This window comes from Nelumbo lutea, chromosome 4, assembly GCF_056320005.1.
Source record: "Nelumbo lutea isolate HS-2025 chromosome 4, American lotus-T2T, whole genome shotgun sequence".
NCBI classification, from domain to species: Eukaryota; Viridiplantae; Streptophyta; class Magnoliopsida; order Proteales; family Nelumbonaceae; genus Nelumbo; species Nelumbo lutea.
The window spans coordinates 2,577,827-2,600,639 of record NC_142687.1 but is presented as its reverse complement, the minus strand read 5'-3'; the positions used below and the strand labels follow the sequence as shown (position 1 = coordinate 2,600,639).

The 22,813-nt window shown below is 37.8% G+C and overlaps 1 protein-coding gene across 2 annotated transcripts in view; it reads right to left on the bottom strand.

Annotated features, from left to right (window-relative positions):
- LOC148853368 (signal recognition particle-related / SRP-like protein) overlaps window positions 1-20,963 on the bottom strand; it is a 40,917-nt gene extending 19,954 nt beyond the window's left edge. Inside the window, exons 1-7 of one of the 2 annotated variants that reach the window (XM_088984774.1) lie at window positions 20,820-20,963; window positions 20,454-20,549; window positions 20,298-20,364; window positions 20,051-20,161; window positions 18,457-18,652; window positions 12,669-12,754; window positions 12,100-12,295 (exon numbers count right to left, since the gene is read on the bottom strand). In XM_088984774.1, coding sequence (XP_088840900.1) covers window positions 12,100-12,295; window positions 12,669-12,754; window positions 18,457-18,652; window positions 20,051-20,161; window positions 20,298-20,364; window positions 20,454-20,544 — 747 coding nt within the window. In that variant the 5' untranslated portion in view covers window positions 20,545-20,549; window positions 20,820-20,963. Of the gene's footprint in view, window positions 1-12,099; window positions 12,296-12,668; window positions 12,755-18,456; window positions 18,653-20,050; window positions 20,162-20,297; window positions 20,365-20,453; window positions 20,550-20,694 lie in introns of both variants that reach the window. The other variant, XM_088984773.1, reaches the window with a different exon arrangement.
- Between the last annotated feature and the right edge of the window lie 1,850 nt (window positions 20,964-22,813).

Here is a 22,813-nt window from a genome sequence, read left to right as displayed (position 1 = left end):
TTGTGTTTAGGGAGCTTATCAAAAAAAAATGATGTGTTTAGGGAAAACATTATATTCTTCAAAGATGATTATGGTTGCTTCTTAGGAGTGAAGTCCCTTTAAGGAAAAAGTTTTGCAAACTCTACCCTTGGTTGAGATTAAAAAGCATCACAATGTGGAAAACTAGCAAGAGAATGCATGACAATGAGGATGTAGAAGATGCCAAAGATTTTGCGAACTTTACTCTCTTTTTTTGGATCAGTGAAAATTTTGCAAACTTCACTCTTGATTGGCCAATTTTCTTTAAATCTTATTCAAATTAGGAAAATGGCAATGCTCTTTAAGTCCAATTCAAATTTGGTTCAGCATATTGGTCCAAGAGAACTAATTAACTGAACCATATAACTTGAGCTGATGTTGATATGGTAGAGAACACAAAGAAAGTAATGGAATGGACTATCAAAATTTGAAAGAAGCTCCTTCCAACTAAGACTTCCCTTTAAACTTCAATGGAATGCAAGTTAGAATCCATTTGGAATGCAACTTTCAAAAGGTCACTTAACTAGATTCAGATATGTCTTTGTCACCACACACACACACAGATATATATTATAAAGATACATAGATATATGCATGCATAATTGCATACATGCATGCATGCTTTTTTTAACAAGTTACATGTATGTATGATTAACATAAGGCATAGTTTGTCATCCACTACAAAGGCCATTACCAATGCTGGTCCCAGCCATCTGGGGTCTTGGGAGGAGTAGAGTGGATGTGGTCCTAACCTTTGGCATTTTCTTGCACAAAAAGGCTGCTCTCAAACTCAAACATGTGTTCTCACGTTTACCGGCTCAAGATTTTACCATTATACCAAGTAATGGCCCCTTTGGAAGTATCATGATGAACTAAAGAAAATTAAATGGCTTTCTAGGGATATGGATGTGAGATTCCAGACTTTCCAGTGGGTCCAAAGGGCAGCTAACAATATGGCTGACAACTTGACAAAACAAAGGGTTGGGAGAAATCAATTGTTTGGGGCTCAATTGTAAAGATTTTCAATTTTGGAGATGATCCATTTTATCACCATTTGTATTGTATTCTTCCTTTATCACTTTAATTAATGAAAATTTTAGTCATTGATCAACATTTGGACTCTCTCCCACAACTTGTCCCTATCTTTAGACATTCTCTAAAGCCACTTCCCCAATAAGGCCAAGTTCCTCTTTTAAATGTTCCTAATTCCAAGTTCATCTATTTTCTTACTTCTGCTAACCACTTCCTACTAGGGATGGCAATTTTCCCCATTTCCCCGATCCCCGTGGGGATCCACCCCGAATGGGGCAGAGATGGGGATGGTCCCCCCCTTGCGGGGACGGGGATGGGGAAAGTTTACAGGGAGAGCACTCCCAGCCCCATGGGATCCCCACTAATATATATGTATATATGTATGCATACGTTATACATGTATATATGTACACATACGTCTATATATTAAAATTTTTAAAAGTATGGTCGAATATGTTTGAATATTCTCTAATAGGATTGTAAATTTTTATTTTTTAAATAAATTAAAAAACAAAAAACAAAATGGTTAACATTATAAAAAAATCACGGGGAATGAGGATCCTCGTGGGGACGGGGATGGGGATAACCTTGTCCCCATTAGAGGGGACGGGGACGGGGACGGGGACAGGGATGGGGATGGGGAAAGGCCCCCCATCCCCGCCCCGCCCCGTTGCCATTACTACTAACTACTTAATCTTATGGTCCCTTTTTCCTTCCTCTAGTTCTCATAAAAAGTCCCTCATTTTCTTCTCCAATTTTCTCCCCACACCTTCTCCAATCCAAAAAAAACAAACAAAAAGTACATAGGAAGGTTCGATAGAGTATACCTAATCAGGGTAATCTACCGCCTAACAAGAGGTAATCCTGCTTCCAAGATGCAAGCCTTTTAACAAATCTTTCTTATGACAGGATTCCAAAAAGCAACGTTCTTTGGATTATCTCCCAAAGCTAGACTCAAATACTTCAAAGGACACTAGGACACCACACAACCCAAAATATTTGCACTAGTTGTTATCTCCCTCTCCTCCATATTAATCCTCACCATGCAGCTCTTATCAAAATTAACCTCAAGGTTTCACATTTGTTCAAAAAATTGCACAACTAAATTCAAATTCCATACCCACCTCATATCATCTCCTTCACAAAATAATATCATATCATCTGTAAACTGTAAACGGGTAATTGGCACACCATTCCTACCTGTTCTCCAACCTCTCAATAAGTTTCTTGAATCAGTCCTAGAGATAAATCTTCTGAGGACATCTGCTATAAGGGTATAAAGGAAAGGAGAGATAGGGTCCCCTTGTCTAATCCCTTGTTAGGCTACCTTGGAATTTTTAAATTGTCATAATAAGGTGGTAAACTCTAGAGGCAACCTCTATTTTTCATATGTTAGCAGGTTGTTAGTGTGTTAGCAACAAAGGATGCACTCACTGGGTAATTTCATTTTAGTTTGATTAATAGCACATATATATTTTATTAGAGGAGCATGAGTAAGTGCTGTAACCATGTGAACACATTGAAACCAAATCACCCAAGCAAGCACTCACTTGGTGATTTGGTTTTTCCTTTGGTCGATAGCAAGTCTTGTACTCTTATTTTACTGGAGGCCCAAACAAAAATTGTTGTGACCAACTGACCATGTGAACCATTGCTTCACATGTTGAACCATCCTTGTAGTTCTTGATTGTCGAATTAAGGTAGTGGACTCTAGAGGAATAGTTTTCAAGGCGTTGAGGCGACACTAGGAGATTTTTTTTAATAAAATCCATCTTTCACTATTAGTTGTCACCCAGTTGCCTAGGTAATGGGTTTTTCTAAATAAAAACCATGAATCCTAGTGTAAGTCCTTAGGTTCCATAGCAAAAAGCAACCATCTTTCACTACTAGTTGTCTATAATCTTCATAAAAAATGTATAAGCTTCATTAGGAGAATATATAATCAACATATTCATGAAAAATGGAAGAAAAGAAATTTCAGAAAATAGAAGGGATGAGCCTCTATTTTTGTCTTAGGAAAAGAAGAAACAGAAAAGAAAGGGTAAAAGAAGAAGAAGATGATGATCATAATCTTGGTGATTAAGCAAGACAGCCCTCCATGAGCGTCCTTCTTTTATTAGTATAAAGTAATTTTATTAATGCAAGCTTAAAAATTACAAGAGGGTGGGTGTAAGTTCCACCCCAAACAACAAGAGTTTACAGATTTGCCCAAAACAGTTGATTCCTTATAGCCGCCCCTCGTTTGGCTAAGGAGTCCGCCATTATATCTGTTGTTCTTTTCACCCATTTAAAAGAAACATTTAGCTCCTTTATTAGGTTCTCAATCTCCCTAAATTTGTGCCAGAAAACCCGAGGGATTTGGGTGTTGCATCTTGTTCAAGAAATACCCACCTAGGAGTCCCCTTCCACCTCTAAATTGTCGAATCCAAATTGTTTAGCAAACTTTATCCCTAGTAAGCTAACCAGTTCTACTGTCAGTGCATCACTGTGCTCCAAGGGTCCTGAGTACAAAAGCCACAACTCTTCCTTCTGGATCTTGGAACTATCCCAGCCAATCCCAAATTGCCTATAAAACTTCTATCAAAGTTGAGTTTTAGGAAATTAGATGCTCAGGCTTTCCATTCCATAATTAGTCTTTCCTTTTCTTGGGCCAAGAGTGCCACCTCTTTCCAAGTAACAAGGAGGCAAGCCAACAACCACTATTAAAACATAAGGCATAGTGCAGATGGCCCATCCTTTAAGATATGCTCCCCAATACAAATCAGATCTCCTTGCACATCCTTTAGCCAAACCAACAGTCAATGAGTTGGCTCACCTCCAGATTTACCTGAAGATCTTCCTAGAAGTCAGAGCCTTTGCCTCCCTAACCTCTCTAAGCCAACTGATAACAAACCAAGAATCACCCTCTATCTCAACCTTCTCTGGTCCAATGGATGCCATCAATCTACATTTATCTGAGCATGAACCAATTAATGGACCCAAATAAGCCAATAAGATCTCTCCTGCCACATTCCTGAAACCTCCCCCAACTCCAGATGACACTAGTTCCCCAAGTAGCAGCCACCAAAGTTAAGCTTCACCATTCCCTTAGAGAGGCTACTTAGTTATGCTTTCTGTAGAGATAGCTTCACCATTCCAGCCCCACACTTTATTTTTTACTGTTTATTTCTTTACTTTTCAGTTATGGTAGTTGGGCCGGTTGGGCCTTGTTTGTTTTTCTTTTTGTTTCAATTAAGGATCAGCGTTTTAAAAACACAAAGCACAAAAAAGGTGCAAGGGCCATTTTGCACCTGAGGTGCAAGGCGCAAGGCGAGGCACACAATTTAAAAAAAAAAAAAAGCTAAAAATTCAAAAAAAAACAAAAAAATTATAAAACATGATATTAATAAAAATATAAACTTAAGTTTTAAAGTAAATGTTTTAAAAAACCTATTATCTAAAATTAAAATACATAAATATAATATGTAAAGCATATTCAAATGAGAATTTAAAAATGAAATCAAACATATAAAACATTTTCAAGCATATAAAATCCACAATCTCTTTTTTTCTCAATTGCATCAAGTAGCTAATGTGACATATTACATTCCTAATTATATGAGCCGCCTTTGTGCCATGCCCCTCGAGGCAAGCCCAAACAAATCCATGTTAGGGTCTTAAATTCTTAGTTTTCACACAAAAAAAATAATAATTTTATAGTTTTAATTGCTTTTAAGAAGATATTTTATTAGGATGAATGAATGGACAACATTACCAAATAGGGGATTCTCAAAGCAATTAAAATTATAAAATTATTATTTTTTGTGTGAAAACTAAGAATTTAAGACCCTAACATGGACTTGTTTGGGCTGGCCTTGAGGGGTGTGGCACAGGGATCTGGGGGTGGAGCCCCCGGCCTAGCGGTCAGACTTAAAAAAAAAAGGAAAAAGCGGCAAATTTTCAAAAGGTGCGCCTGGGCAAGGCGCCTACCCTAAAATGTGCCTAGGCTCGCCTTTTAAATCGCTGGTGTTAGTAAACTCTACCAGATTCTAGGTTGAAGTAGAGAAGAAGAAAGAAAAGAGAAAGAAGAAGAAGAAGAAGAAAGAAAGGTTCGGCCAGACTAGAAGAGAGTCTAAAAAAAAACATTCTCCCCTAGCTGACCCACTTGTATTTATTCAAAAAACATAGAGTTACAGGAAAAACCATTTTGTCCCTCATAGAAGATGGGACACATAACTTAAACTCAGATACAATAGACCTTTCACTCTCAAGCATATAATCCAGAATGACCAAAATACCCTTGAGTCGAGCATTCTAACACTCCCCCTCAAGCTGGAGAGTATATATCATATAGTCCCAGCTTGTTACAAATGTAATCTATTCTTCCCCGAGACAATCCCTTTGTGAGGAGATCTGCCCACTGATTTCCTGAGCTCACATGAGATGTGGTTATCACCCCACTTATTACTTTATCTCTTACAAAGTGACAATCAACCTCGATATGCTTAGTTCTCTCATGAAAGACGGGATTGGAAGAGATGTGAACAGCAGCTTGGTTATCACAGTATAATTTCATGGGTTTGTCAATTGAGAATCCCATCTCTTGAAGCAAGTTCTTTAGCCATACTAACTCACATGTGGTATGGGCCATAGCCCTGTACTCTGCTTCTGCACTACTTCTTGCCACCACCGTTTGTTTCTTGCTCTTCCAAGTTACAAGATTGCCACCAAGGAAGGTACAATACCCTGTAGTTGATCTCCTGTCTGATATAGAACCAGCCCAGTCAGTATCTGTGTACCCTACTATCTCAAGAATTCCTCCACTTTGGTATAACAAACCACGACCTGGAGCACCTTTTAGGTACCTAACAATTCTCAGAACAGCTTCCCAGTGAGGAACCCGAGGATGTTGCATAAATTGGCTCACCACACTCACAGCAAATGATATATCTGGTCGGGTAATGGTCAGGTAGTTCAATTTGCCCACCAACCTTCTGTATCTTCCAGGATTATCAAACTCTTCACCCGCATCAACACTCAGCTTGGCATTGAGTTCCATAGGAGTTTCTGCTGGTTTAGCACCTAACAACCCTGTTTTTTCAAGTAGATCAAGAACATATTTTCTCTGACATAGGTTGATCCCATGTTTTGACCTCGCAACCTCTATTCCCAGGAAATATTTCAGCTTCCCCAGATCTTTCGTATTGAAGTGATCCTGTAAGAATTTCTTCAACTTGTTGATTCCATTGCTATCACTCCCAGTTATGACAATATCATCCACGTACACGACTAGCAAGATTTTCCCATCCTTTGAGTTATAGCTGAACACAGAATGATCAACCTGACATTGTTTCATCCCAAAGGCTTTCATCACTTCACTGAACCTGCCAAACCAAGCACGTGGAGATTGTTTCAGTCCATAAATTGCCTTTTTGAGCCTACACACTTTGCCAGACTCCCCCTGAGCAACAAACCCTGGTGGTTGCTCCATATACACCTCCTCAACTAGATCACCATGCAGGAAGGCATTTTTGATGTCAAGTTGTACAAGAGGCCAATCATACATAGCAGCTAATGAAATCAGCACCCGAACTGAACCAATCTTAGCCACAGGAGAAAATGTCTCCATATAGTCCACACCATACATCTGAGAATAACCCTTGGCCACCAACCTCGCTTTCAATCGCTCCATACTGCCATCAGGAAGATACTTCACTGTGTAGACCCATTTACATCCAACTGTGTGCTTACCGGAAGGAAGAGCGGTGAGTTCCCATGTGTGATTATGTTGTAGAGCAGAGAGTTCTTCCATGGCTTGCCGCCACCCTAGAGAAGCAAGAGCTTCCTGGACAGTCTTGGGAATGGGAACAGATGAGAGTAATGATATAAATTTGCAATGAGAAGCAGAAAGGTGAGCAGTAGAAACATAGTGTGAAATGGGGTAAGAAGTACAAGTACGTTTACCTTTTCGCAGAGCAATAGGAAGATCAGGATCTGAAGGAGGAGCAGTAGCAGGATCTGTCGACAGGGGCTGAAGTGGAGGAGGGCCCGATGCACTTCTGCGGGTATACACTTGAGTGATCGGCGGCTTCCCAGTAGTAACAGGCATAGGATGTGCATCTGTAGTAGAAACAAGAGCTACTAGAAGGATGTCCACAACAGGTATAGGAAGGGGAACCACAGAGGGAGAGGAAGAGACCCCAGCATCTGAGAAGAACGGAATTGACTCAAACAAGGTGACATCAGAGCACACAAACGATTTATGGGATTTTGGGTTATAACACTTATACCCTTTCTGAGTCCTTGAGTAGCCAAGAAAGATACACTTAGTAGCTCGAGCATCCAACTTGTCTAACCCAGGCCCCAAGTGTTGAACAAAACAAACACAGCCAAAGATTCTTGGGGTAAGAGGAAATGGAGATAAAGTGGGAAACAACACGGAGAAAGGGGATTGACTTCCAAGGATTGACATGGGCATCCGATTGATAAGAAAACAAGATGTAAGAACAGCATCACTCCAAAAATGTTTTGGGACATTCATATTAATCATCAGGGATCGAGCAGTTTCAAGAAGATGTCGATTTTTTTCGTTCAGCTACACCGTTCTGTTGTGGGGTGTAGGCACAAGAAGTTTGATGAATGATCCCATGATGTTCTAGGTATTGCTGAAATGGTGAGGAGTTGTATTCTTTGGCATTATCGGAGCGAAGGATTTTAATATGAACACCAAATTGAGTGCGTATTTCAGCATAAAATTTTTGAAAAATAGGGAACAACTCACTACGATCTTTCATAAGATAAATCCATGTCATCCTTGAAAAGTCATCAACAAAGATTACAAAATACTTATACCCATTGTATGACACCACTTTAATTGGACCCCATACATCGGAATGAACTAAAGAGAAAGGACTTGAGACACGACTATCAACTCTTGGACTAAATGAGACTCTATGATGTTTACCCAATTGACATGACTCACAATCTAATGATGAAAGATGACTCAAGGAAGGAACCAGTAACTTCAAGGCCTTGAGAGAATGATGACCAAGTCTGCAGTGCCACTGAAGAGGAGTAAGAGATGACTGAAAAGCTACTAGAGGACCACCACCATCAAGGTAATATAATCCACCTGCTTCATGCCCTCCACCAATCTTCCTCCCCGTCTTGAGATCCTGAAACACACAAGAAGAAGGGTAGAAAGTTACAGAACAATTAAGAGACTTGGTTAATCTGCTGACAGACATAAGGTTAAAAGGAAACTTAGGAACATATAAAACAAATGATAAAGGCAATGAGGGGTGATTAACATCACCAACACCACAGATAGGAGATGTAGAACCATTAGCAAGTGTAACTGTTTGAGGTGTGGAGGAGTGGGAAAGGGAAGAAAATACATCATGAGTCCCAGACATATGGTCCGAGGCCCCGGAGTCAATGATCCAGTGTGAGTCTTTGGAAGCTAAGCAAGTCATACCTGAATGGGCAAGTGTAGCGGTGTTCTGCTGAGATGTTTGAATGAACTGCTCATATACTGCACGTGGTACACTCACCATTTCCTTCTCAGAAGCACAAGTAGATGTGGAGGGGATTGGGTCAATTTGTTGACTTTCAGTAATTGTGTCACTACCCTTAGTCCTAGCATGGTTAGCCCAAGTGTTGGGTGTACCACGCAAATCATAGCAGAAATTAACTGTGTGCCCCTCTAAACCACAATGTGTACACTTTCTCTGAGTATAACTCCTTCCTCTTCCCCGACCTCCCCCTGAGTCTCGACCTCCAGTCCGACCACTAGCCCTGCTAAACATGTGACCACCACGGTTGCTTGGGAGTCCACTCCTGACACCACCACTTCTATTTCCACGACCACCCCCTTTAGTCACTACCAAACCAGATCTGTTAGAGAGAGAAGAATGTTCTACCGACTCAATGGATGTTCTCTTAAGACGAGCAAAAACTTCTTCAAGTGAGGGAAGAGCAAATCCTCCCAATATTTGTGCTCTGACTGGCTCATACTCAGCCTTCAACCCCACAAGAAACCTTGTCACATCAAGCTGCTCACGTTGCTGTTGTTGGATCTGAACATCTGATGTTAGAGGATGATACACATTAAGCTCATTACGAATGTTCCTCAAACTTGCATAGTACTCTTCTAAGCTTTGACTCCCTTGCTTCAAATTGAAATACTCTTGGTACAACTGATACACCCTAGTTGTATTGTCTTGTCCAGAGTACAACTTCTTAGCATGATCCCAGATTTCCCTAGCTGTATCTAGGAACATGAAGTTCACACTAATCTTTGGTTCCATGCTGTTCCAGAGCCATGTCATTATCTGTGCATCTACTTGTTCCCAGTCACTGATCCCAGGGGAATCAGAGGGAGGCTTCTCCTCTCTTACATGTTTTACCTTTCTCTTGGCCTTCAAGAACACCTCCACAGATTTTGCCCATGGTACATAATTCTCACCATTCAACTTGATGGATGTCATTTGAACACTTAGATAGTCTGGAGAAAGCATTACACCTGTTTTGTTATCATTCCCATTTTCAATTGAAGCCATCTTAATTATTTTACCTTCAAATATACAACACAACCTCACACTCTTTCACAAGACTTATCTCACTTATAACACCACCAATTCCAGCTTCTTTAAATACACATTACACACCACACACTAAGGCTGAAATCACTCAGTCTTCACATCAAACACCTGGGCTGCACACTGCAAACCATTCACCATCAACACACTAAGACTGAAATCACTCAGTCTTCACATCAAACACCTGGGATGCACAATGCAGAACCATTCACCATCAACACACTAAGACTGAAATCACTCAGTCCTCACATCAAACACTTGGGCTGCACACTGCAGAACTGATTACACACAAAGTATAGGAGATCACTTTTAAATATTTTTGAAACATAGATACACCAATCACCACGACACAACCACCACCAATCTACTGCTGTTGTGAACTTCAGCAGTCGACAACTCTTCTTTCAACATACATACGAAGAGAAATGCAGAGGACCACGACTGAGATGCATATCAGTCACACTGAGCACCACCACCACAACCAACTTTTGAAACAAAAAAAAAGGAAACATTCACAGTCCCTTGGACAAACAACAGTAGTGTTCATACCTGTCCACATTCAGCCCTCTTCGATGCTGAATAGAGGGTTTAGTATACCACTCCAACGACCACCACAGCAACGACGGGAGGCATCCTCACCTCCAGGCCCACAAAACGACAGCTCCTTTTCAGCCCCTTATCGAACCTCCACTCAGGTCAGTCGAAAAAGGAAGAAGATGACTATGAAAGTTGGCGGCGAACCCAGAAGGAGAACAGCAGCAAGAAAGAAATGAGGATACGACCTTACAGCTCTGATACCATGTTAGTAAACTCTACCAGATTCTAGGTTGAAGTAGAGAAGAAGAAAGAAAAGAGAAAGAAGAAGAAGAAGAAGAAGAAGAAGAAGAAGAAGAAGAAGAAGAAGAAAAAGAAGAAAGAAAGGTTCGGCCAGACTAGAAGAGAGTCTAAAAAAAAACATTTTCCCCTAGCTGACCCACTTGTATTTATTCAAAAAACATAGAGTTACAGGAAAGACCATTTTGTCCCTCATAGAAGATGGGACACATAACTTAAACTCAGATACAATAGACCTTTCACTCTCAAGCAGATAATCCAGAATGACCAAAATACCCTTGACTCGAGCATTCTAACAGCTGGTAAGGGTATTAGAGTAACTACGCTCCTTGTAAAATCACAAATATAAATAAGAGTCAGTGGGGCGGTTATTGATTATTCTGCTGCACCCTTTCTTCTCTCTTTCTTCTTCTCCTCTCTCTTCTTCTATTCATGACCTTCCTTTCTCCTCTTTTCTACTGAATTTGTATCAGAAAACAATTCTTTTCTGATTTAATCTTATTCAAATCTTTCAATTCTCAAAGAGCAAGATACATTGGCATGGATGTGCTGGTGGGGACTAGGGAGGGGGTTGGAGATTTACATAATGGACGTGCAGGCATAAAACATGGTATATGCACATTATACAAGTAAATAGAGACAGGGACATCAATATGTTTCCATTGGACAGCATGCTGACATGTGCCCGCATGCTAGAAATCTACATCCCACATAGAGATATGGACATTAGAGTAAGCAATTGTTAAGTCTGATATAAGTCTACAACCCAAAGAAAGTTCCAAACAATTGGCCAAGTGACCATGGAGAATAAAATGTTCTCTTAATAACATGTAAGACATATTTTTTGAGAGAGAAGGTAAAGTATAATTGTATTAAGCCCCCGTTCGTTTACCGGTAAATAAGCTTGGGAAAGTTGGTCAATGGGTATCTTTTTCCCATTGACCAACTTTATAATGTTCTTTTTGCATTTACTAATGGGCCCCACAGTAAAATAAGCTCCACTTCCCTGGGTAAAACTTACCTATCTCCCAGGTGGGTAAGTAACTTTTTCCCACTTGGGGGAAATTTTATAAAGCATAATGGGACAACTTTGCCCATTTTTATATTAGCTTCTTATGGGTAAAAATGTCATTCTGTTACTTGGGAATCCTGGAAATCAAAAGAACATGGGTAAGTGCATTTACCTAGGTAACATTTACCTGGGTAAGAGCACTTACCCGGGTAAGTTACAAAGATGCAAATGAACGAGGCCTAAATATGAACAAAATGTACAGCAACATGATGTACTAAGGGAACAAGAAAAAGCTACTCCCTGTAAACCTGAACCCCACCCTTCTTTACAAAAAGATTATCATGTACAAAAAAGAACTCAAAACCTACACCCCTAAACATGTAAGACAATATTACCCTCTTTTTTTATCTTATCATCAATAGCCATCTTCTGAACACATTTTCTACCTTTGCCAACTTATCCACATGCACATATTTCAGAAACATTAATAGAAACATGGTATGAAATTTCATTCAAGAAGCAACAATATGCAGAATATTATAAAATCATAGGAATCACAGGAAATTAGAGGAAAAAAAAAAGCTCTAGGACATAAGTTTTATGTCCACAATTGACCAATCTTACCTCTAACTTAGCTCTGAAAAGGTCCAATGCATGTCCTTCCATTTTTCCAATATCTAGTAGCTCAGAAGTCGCTATATTTGATTCACCAACTTTATGTAGGCAATACCGAATGCTTGGCTCTAGCTCTTCAACACGTTCACGACACAAAACTTGATTTTCTAAGTCCCCATATTTTCCAAGTTCCTCATAAACAGCCCTACCAATCTAACAAAGTCAGCAAATAACCATATATGCATTTTTTTGATAAATAATAACCATATATGCCTTTTAAAAAAACTAAAAGAAAAGGATCAGCATAATCTCCTAAAAAAAATAATAAAATATACACACTCGGGAAAGAAGTAGTAACTTCTGACTGGCAAGAACTACACAAGCCAAAGAAGAAACATGCCAAAGGATGGTTTAGCAAGTTCCCTCTGTTTCTTTCTCCCTTTCTCTATCCTTTCTTTTCCTTTATTGCTCTTTTTACTTTTAGAAGAATATAGAAAATTACTGATCAAGGAGAGAAATTGTCTTCACAATTCCAAGACTGGCAAAAACAATGTTAAACAAATGGGATTGGGATGCACCTGGCATTCTTGAAATTCATTAATGCAGTATCCCAGTTCTGATCTTGTTCGAACAAAAGGTTTCCTTTCATATATGAGGCATATGCCTGCATGTCAGGACAAAAAATTTGTAAAATTAAAAACTCATTTGTATCAACTTTGTCAACATTCAAGAACAAACAGTATACAGGAACAATTCTATACAATTATTAAAATGGAGAATAAAATATCATATACCTTTGAAGTACAAGCTAACAAGAAGACAATGAACAAAAACTTTCCAACTTTTAAAAGAAAAAGGAAATCTAAAAAATCAGAAATCATACATATACATGCACATCATATTATTAAGATATCCACCTGCTTAATTTAGCTGGATATTATTTCTAATATACATTTTTCACTTCCAACATCTCTGAACAAGAAAGTAGTATATACAAGTTGGACAAATTTTGCAAAAAGATTTATTTACAATGGTTCGGTCAACCATTGAGCAGTATGGACATGACAAGTTCCAGTATAACAGGATATCAATACAATAATCCAATGCTAAGGGGAGAACAATTATAGAAACTATGCAACCCAACTATGTTGAGCAATGAGATGAATTCAAAGATGCTTCAGAGATACAGTGACCCTTGAAAATCCCATCCAAGGGTTAAAGACACCACAATAAGCATTTATAGTGAACCCATACTTGTCAAGGTGTAAAAGCTATACTGGGTGAAATAAAGCACCTAGTCATGTAAGCAGATGCCTAGGCATCATTGAGGCAATAGAATTTGACAAGTAAAATAGGGAGCCCTCCCGTTATTTTTCGTTTCCACCTTCATTATCTCTCTCAAAATAGATCTACAAAATAGAGACTCTACCTTCTTTATTATCTCCTATTAGTTCCAAACATTTACTTTACAAGTAAAAAAGTATAACCTTCTTTAGGTGCCACTACTTTTTTTACATGAAACTACTATATTAATTACTTGCTGCACTAGAAAGATCAAAGATGCTTCAGGCACAGAATGATTGTTGAAAAATTGCATTCATCTAAAGTGAACATTTGAGATGTCAGGCCTAGTAAAGAGTCACTTTGGTCTGTCAAATGGAAATAATTTGATGCAATACTTCCTACTTCATTCTTAGCATCTAGAATAATTATTTATTTGGAAGTAGGTGGTTTTTCCATCTCTAATACAGTTCTATTTCTCCTGTTAGACTAAATTGGAACTTTAGGTTTAGAAGACTCAGAGATGGAACCTTAGGTTTTAGAGAAATGAGGTGACTGATCATCTTTTGTTCCTTGAGGAAGCATTTCTTGTTTTATTTGGTTCTGGTGAGAGGATTTAGAGTGTTAAACCCCATGATATTCAAGACGGATACCTTATGATTCAAGCGTTTTGAGGAGAGAGAAAGAAAGAAGAGAAGAGAAAAATAAAAGAGGAGAGCCCTTTAACTTTTTTTCTGCAACTACTCTTTATTGTTCACACATTTCATTATATTTGGTTCTGGTGAGAGGATTTAGAGTGTTAACCCCATGGTATTCAAGAGGAGAGAAAGAAAGAAGAGAAGAGAAGAATAAAAGAGGAGAGCCTTTTATTGTTCCCTCCCTCCCTCCCTCCCTTCCTGTTTTACGAAAATATATATATATATATCATATACAAAAAGTTCACTTTGGGAAAGTGGACTTTTGTATTTCTTCTTCCTCTATTGAGTGTTTCCCTTTCTGTTTGCTTTGATCTCCCTTGTAGCTTTGTATTCTGGTGATATCTCATCACTATCAGATGTACTACTCTCTTTTATTAATAAATTCTTCTTTATTTATTGCCAAAAAAATGTCAGCCATTCCAGTTGATATTGGATACGAAGAGAGCAAATGCATAGGGAGAGAAGACAGCACACTTTTCAACATACAATTTTATTTTGACTTCATAAGATAGATATTTGGCTTTCTAAGAGGCCAACATCTTACCAATTCTTTCAACAATTGGCTCCCATATTGATTTAGAAGTACACCTAGCACCCAACAGCATTCCCAAATATTTTGAAGGCAACTTCCCCACTCTACGCCCCCGCTCCTCCACCCAACTTTCTAACTCCTGAACTTCCTCCACAGCCACCAATTCACTCTTATACATATTTACATGCAATCTAAACACACTTCAAACCATCTTAGAACGACCATCACATAACAGAGTTGCTCATGAGATGCATTGTAAAATATAAGTGTATCATCAGCATATTGAATCACCAACACCTCCACTCTTTCACATGCAATTGGTATAATAAATACTTATGATATTGTAATGTCGTGTTTAAAATATCTATATTATTATAAAGTGGATACTTGCCTTGGTTTTGAAGCAAGCCATAAAAGTTAATTTTGATTTTATAATGTCAATTTATGTCTTTATCCATTACCTGCACACATGCATAGTGCATGCCCTTTTTTTGATAAATAAAGTTAAAAATTCATTGATATCATAAAGAATTGCATAGTGCTTACCCTTACGCTAGTTGAAATTAATAGGTTTAAAGTTGTCTTTAGATATAATAATTTATCACATTTTATATGAAATCCATTGTTACTCAATAACAAACACTGCTATTTTCAATTTACACACTTGCTGATTGGTGTATAGGACTAGGGAATCAACCTAGAATTTAGATTTTTTCCTTGTCAAATTCCATTGCCTATATGAAGCTTAGGCATCTGCTTACATGATTAGGTGCTTAGTTTTCACCTAAAATAGCTTTTACAACTTGACAAGTATGAGTTCACTATAAATGATTATTGTGGCCGCTCTTTAACCCGCTTCTACTTTCATTAAGGTGCCCATAGACCATAGGAAACTATTTGCCTCTTATCCTTTGTCATAGAAATCTGGGAACTTTTTTTGCCTTATCTGGAGCCAGATGGAACCCCCTATAGGATATTCCAACATCACCTTCAAATGCAAGGTCCAAGAGGTACTTATTGGACTTGTCACTATTAGGGTGACTTGTTGGCTGCTTGTGAGGGGTTCAGCACTCTAAATCCTCTCACCAGAACCAAAGAAATCAAGAAAAACTTCAAGGCACAAAAGAACATCAATCACCTACTAGTCTAAAAATCTCCAGGTCTTCTTCTAAACCTAAGGTTTCAATTTAATCAAACAGAAAAAAATGGAACCAATTAGAGATTGAAAATTCTTATATGAAAAAGTAAAGTCATGGAAATTTAAGAGGGGTTTACTGTGTTAAAAAAAAAATTAAGAGGAGTGTCACCCAACCACAAATCTCCCCACATCTTACTGATTTAAGAATAGACACAAAAAACCCCAATTTTGCCACAAAAAAAAAAACTATGATAACTAATATATTTGTAATAATTTATTGGAGATTAAAATAAAACACAATAAATTACAAAATAGGTTCCATACACATCTTAGACACATGTAGAAACAACATCAATATGACACCTTAGGGGACTCTTCTCTTTGATGAATCCATGTACGTGACTAAAGAACCTTGAAATCTTAGGATAGGATTTGATAATGAGTTGAACATTGTCATAAGTTGCTTGTTTATTATGATTGGCAACTAAGCATAATCAATTATATATTATTTTAAGTATTCAATGTTGTTTTCTGTTTCTGTTTATTTATGCTTATACATTTAATTTATTTTCTTTTCCAACAATTATTCCATTATTTATTTATCAAAGTTATATATTATTACAAAACTATAACATACCAGCCAAAGTCCATAGTCTATGTATTATGTAATTAAGTATTATTGGAAACAAAAATTAATGGATAATGAATCATGGTGTATATCCACCTACAGCACCAGTAAGAAGAAGGGATCTGTTACGAGTTCAAGGGGCTATAATGGCTATGGGCAGACCAAAAAAGGGCATGGGTTAAGGTAGTAAGAAATGATTCAAGCACTCAAAATACACACACACAGGAACACTGTAGAGCTTTTCACATTTGGCACTTCATTGTTTCCACTCCTGCTCCAATTCCAGCTCCAGTTACCACTTCTGGCCACTAAAGCCATTGACATCCCTACCTTTTACCCTCATGAAACCCTTTTTTGGGTAGCATTAGGGAGTGTCCTTGGTTTTCTAGCATGATTATTTCCCTTCTTTCCTCTAATATATTATATTTTGAAAGTTGCCACTCAAAAAAGAAAAGAGCTTGCTTATTTTCATGAGCACATGAGAACAAATAAAAAAGAGAAAGGTCTCACTCTGAAAGATCTTATGATGACATCTTCCTAACTGGTGAGAAGTTTCAGAAGGTGTGAAACTATTCTTGGGAACATTCTCCCCTTTGCTCTAAGTTGGTTTGGGGAAAAAAAAATGGCCACATTTTTGAGAACGTCAGATCCTCTTCTGATGTGCATAAAGAAAGATAGAAGAATATTAATATGCCGATCTTCAATTTTAGAGATTGTGAACGGTTGAGATATGATTATTTTAGGCATCAATTGGATGAGAGAATTTTAACTCTTCTAAACATAGAAAGTGTATATGTGTACAAGGTATTTTTTTAGGGTGTTTTTTTTTCTTTGGTGGGGGTGGGGATTACATGTAAACAACACCTGGTACCATTTAACAATAAGGAAAAAAAAAAACAGAAAACGGTGAAGATAAGCATTGTCATGTTCCACACTATTAGTTTCCATTAACTGAAATCCCAGTACAGGTAAGCAAAAAATATCAAGGGGGTGTTCATCGGCAAGTTGGCTCATTTCGTCTTCTTTGCTTTTTTTCCTTTTTGTCCATTCTACATTATAAAAATGGAATCCCATTCATTTACCTATGCTTCTGTATAAATGGTTTCTTCTTTTTTTTTTTAGAATGATAAAGTATAATGTAATCAATAATAACCAAAAAGCATGCACAACAAGTGGTTATACATAGGGATTTACAAATACTGCCCATGCAGTCCTATACCCCCCACACCCTTGTTTTACAAAAAGAGTATCAAAAGCGGAGAGAAAAAAAAAAGTTATAATTTCTGTTCTTAAATAATCTACTTACCACCAGCCGAGAGAAATTTTTTCCCAATGATGGTCTTATTTATCCACTGCAAGTTCTCAGCCAGAGTATGGTCTCATTTTCTTAAAGCAATATCCCTCCAAGTATGCTTCCCTGCCTCTGTCAAGTCCCTTTTTGAATGCTGGAAAATTGGAGGTATGTCAAAAAAAGGAAAAATCCTTTGATTGACCATCCCTCTGACTGTAATTTGGGCCATTTGGACTAAGAGGAATAGGAGGATATTTGAGCAAAAGCAAAATCAAGAAGAGGTCCTAATAAATCAAATTTTTGGCATCCTTAGAGGATGGCTGAGCATCAATCCTTTGTTCAAGGATGATCTTCTGTCTTGTTCTTTTTTTGGCTGTTGATTTTTTTGGGAGTTCTTAAAGGTGTTCATATGTACAGAACCTTGTTGTACAGTGAACTAGTTTACTGTATACTTTCTTCTGATCATAGTAATACAATTTTGCATTACCTTCTCAAATAAAAATCCCAAAACTCTCTGAAATATTGTATCTGTAGAGCAAAGTTTATTCTTAAAGATCCTTGCATTCCTTTCCTGCCATATGCATCAAAATACTTCCCAAAAAATTTTGGAAAAAGAAACAGGCCCCATTTTAGGGGGGGAAGCAACATTAAAAACCAACCAACTCCCCCCCCCCCCCCCAAAAAAAAAAAAAAAACTCTGAAAGAAGATATGAGCATACATACCTTCATAATGCAACCCAACAAAATATTATTAGCTATAGAATGAAAAGAAACAGATACCAGAAAAAGATTATATACCTCAGCTTCCAGTGATGTTCTGGAATCTCCTTTGATAGCACACAACTGTGCGAAAAGTGTTGCCCATTTTGCTGCCTTCCTTAACCTACCAATCAAGTAGATGTGTTGTCGTGCATTTGGCCCATCAGGCAATTGTCTTTTCTCCATGGCATGGCTCCAAGCTCTTTCCGCAGTATAAAGAATGAGATGAAGAAACCTAGTTGAAGTCCCAAAGGGCCTAATTAATGATAACCTCAACAAGCTAAAAATTGCTAATATTATTTACCAGTAAAGAACACTGGATAAAACACAATTCTTGCATTCTTTTGTTTTTGGTCCTTCTGTTTTTTGTTGAAAGTCAACTTCAGCAAGTGATTGAAATAACCCATAAAAAAATAAAAATAAACTTGTAAATCTTCAAATAGCTGCTTTAAGAACAGTAAAAGAAAAGGATCACCACTTCATGTTGCCTCAGCCACTGGGATTGATTCATGTTGGGCTACATATAACTCATCAACAGTATTAAGCCAATGCTTGAAAGCAAAGGCCATAATAAACTCCTCTTTTCACTGGTTAACCCTTTCAAGGGATAAGGGATTGGTCCACCCTTTGGTGTGCATAACTCTTCACAGAGTGGAATATTCACCAATATCAACTCATTGGTAAATGAGTGATTTGAGTGCCATAGCCACTTCCTATTAGGGTCATGTTTACTTGATGGTATCCACACAAAATTGTCTTTCTCACACTCCAATAAAATGGAAACTGGAAACAAACCCTCCACCCTTTGTATTAAGATGCATTAATACGCCTGCAGTCTACATTACATAATTCCATCCACTATAGAACAGCTGGAAAACTAAGCAACATGGATGCCACATTTTATTACATCTGACATCTGTTGGATGTTGTCTTGAACTCCTGTATCCAAAACATGCCAATGCTATGTCGATCTTTTTATATTGAACAACTCTTGATCATACAAGAAGGATTCCCATTTTCATTATGTCAAACAACTAGTATCAATGTTATATGAAAACAACTTGTTACTTAGCTGAAGGAATATCCATCTTCAGCTTTTCAATCAACTTACATCCGTTCTACCTTAATTTCCCAAGGAATCGTGGCATGGGTTTCCAGTTTCCACCTCTTCATGAATTACATCACAAGCTTCTTTCTGGATGAATTCAATTAGCCAAGAATCCACTCCAAGAAATGTAGGCTCCTTCCTGTTAGACTCGCTCCCATCCCTCATGAGTTTGTTGGCACTGCCAGCTAGGTTTAAAAATTTCTCTAGAAGTCTTCACATTCACAAATCCAATTCTCCGATCACTATTTTTCCAGTTGATATGACCATCCTCTAGTTTTTTCTCTAAGACACTCAAAAGACGTTGAGGCTCGTATTTTCATAACTAAAATTTCCTAATAAACTGTATAGCGTTAAATTAACTCATCAAATTTATATGCCAATACATCCCGATTTAAGGAGAAACATGAAATTGAACCGTGCCCAGTTAATTAAATGTTCTGATACAATTTGTGATTTCTGAAGGATGTATGGTTAAAGCAAACCAATTGTCAGCAGAAGGTAGAAAGCAAGATCAACATGACAAACCTCACTTCCGTAACGGTCGACTCGGTTATGGGTCTCTTAACGTATTTACCACGACCATGTGTGAACTTCAATGATTTGTACAACCTCCTCAATCGCGCTGTGCAATATCTCCTATAAATCAAATTATTAGTGAAGTAGCTTATGCAACTTTCCGAAGGAGACAGGAGAAATACAAAAGTAGACACAATTATATTACAATCGAATCCCTATGTAACTAAGCGTTTAATTGAGCAATAATATGTCACACCGGTAACGAGTATAATCCCCGTGCCTTAACCCGTGCTGCATCTGAGCAGATTTCAATAGCTGTAGTACTGAAAACGAAACCAGAAAAATGTCTAACGTGTAAGAACAATGTATTAATTGAATATATGCACATAATGTACGAGATCGAACGACAAACCATTAATTGAGAATTTCGGATAAATCTGATCAGAATTTTGTGACTTTTTCTCGTCAATGTCCATTGCTGAGGCGTCGCTTACTTTTGCCATGAAACCTTCGCGATGAAAAAATTGATAATTTCAGACATCAAGAAACCGACGAAAGTCAGAAAGGTGTGCGTGTGTGTGTGTGCGCGCGCGCGTAACGAAAGATCTAGGTATCTTGTTGCCAGGGTTTTGCGAGCAAGTAGGTTGACAAACCTGCCTAATGAAAATAGCTTTTACGAACTAGAACGGATAGAACATATGAACATGAAAACAGAGAGAGAGAAAGAGGAGGAGGAGGAAGAAGAGAGAACAAATGGAGCTGATGGTCTACAGTATACCTTGTTCTTGTTGTCGTTATTGGTAGTAGCTGAAGTGGTGCTGAAAGCGGAATGCCGAAAATGTATTTCAGACAAATGGCTTAAACGCAGGTTTTTCTTTAGTTGGCTATGGGCCTTTCCTAGGGCACGAGTATAGTTGTTCATGGGCCGGGTAGCCGCCCCGAACCGTCCTTTAACGGCTTCGACAAAATTTTAGGCTTATGGGATGAGGTTCTGGCTCGAGCACCAGGCCCGATTCTTTTTTAGTTGGGCTTGAGGTTTTCCAAATAAGCCCAATCAGAACCCGAGCCTGGCCTAATAACGTTACGTATAATAAAAATACATATTAATAATATAAAAAATAAGAACATATAATATATATTAGTTTATTAAACAATTACCAAACTAATATAATATTAGTTAATACACTATGGGTAAGACTCTTTATGTCAAAAGCAAGTTGGGGTTCAAGATAGTTCTGATGGTTGAACCGGATTTAAATTAGGACTTGAACATTTTTTATTAATAAAAAGATAAAGCCTGGCCAGGCCCAATCTAGGCATGAGGCATCCGATGCCTGTGCTTTTGAGTTTAAACTTTAAAGTTTAGATTTTAGATAATCAGTTCTATGATATAAACCCATAGTCGACCTCATTATTAATTAGGCTATTATACTTGACATTCATAATTGCGAATGTTAATAACAGCTTGAACTTCATTTTTTTATAGGAAAATGAGGAGTTACACAAGATGGGGTACCTCTTCCCTAATAATTAGAAAAAAAAAAACAAATTACACAATAACAGCTTGAACTTCATAGTTGCAGTGACATTGTCGTTCACGATGGCAACGTCTATGGATGGTGCTCCCTCCCTCTTTCGACTAATGGGACGAGTGTTTGAGTTTGAGTTAAGTTAAAACGAGGGAAACAAATGTAATTTCGTAGAAGGGTAAAATAGACATTTGACTTTTTCCTTCATGCAGCAAAGGTACACTTAATCAATTAGCTAAACCACAATGATAGTTTAAGAATTTTACTGTTCCATATTTTTTGGTACATCAGAAGAAAATGTAAGGGATAGAGCTGCCCCAAGGATTTGAGAAGCATGACTCTCTCAATCACTACTTGACCATTGCAACTAGTGGATCTACCACTAGCAATGAAATCAACCAAACAATTAGCTTCGCGAAGAACATGATTAATTCTAATGATCTTTCCCGCTTCTTTCAATTAGCTTCCTTGCATCTTGGATAGTCATCTCAGTAGTCCATGTGGTGTGTCCTCTGAGGTTCAAGGCTACAACAATTATTTTGGAATCTCCTTCAACGATGGTATCATTTTGTTAGAAGTCCAAAGCCATTCTAATAGCATTTTTGTCTGCTAATGCTTTTGCCTATAGGATTTCACACTTGCCCAACTTGTCAATCCCTAAGCATTGAATTATGCCAAAGTGGTCTCTTGCTACCCATGCAGTAATGGTCATCTTGTTCCAATGGGTTAATGCATCAAAGTTTATCTTTAGTTGTTTTTAACACAAATTTCTTCTTTGGAAATCCAAAAACAAAAAAAAAATGAAAAATATCAAGTCTTTGATATTTAATAAAATGGGATACAAATATCTAAGATTTAATCTCTATACAATGAGAAATCCTCTTATTCTTTTTTCAAAAGATTCGATGTAAGGACTTGAAATGCTTGTTCTCAGATAAATTTAGAAGTGTGCACGATCCAAGAGTTGATGAAGCTTCCTCCTAAACTAGTGCTTGTAGATCTTGTTGTAGTACTTTAGAGGTCTCCTATAGAGAAACCATAAGGATTTATTGAGTTGGTGAACAACTCATAGGCTTATACTGATGAAGAACTCTGGAGGTCTTCCGCAGATGGAGGTTTCTGGAACTTTTTCTTGTTCTCTCAAAGGTTTCTCTGAGAGTTAAAAAAAAAAAAAAAGGTCATTTCTCTGTGAACGAGAACCATTTTATAGAGGCTGGTTGAGAGAGTCTTAGTTGGTCTCAAC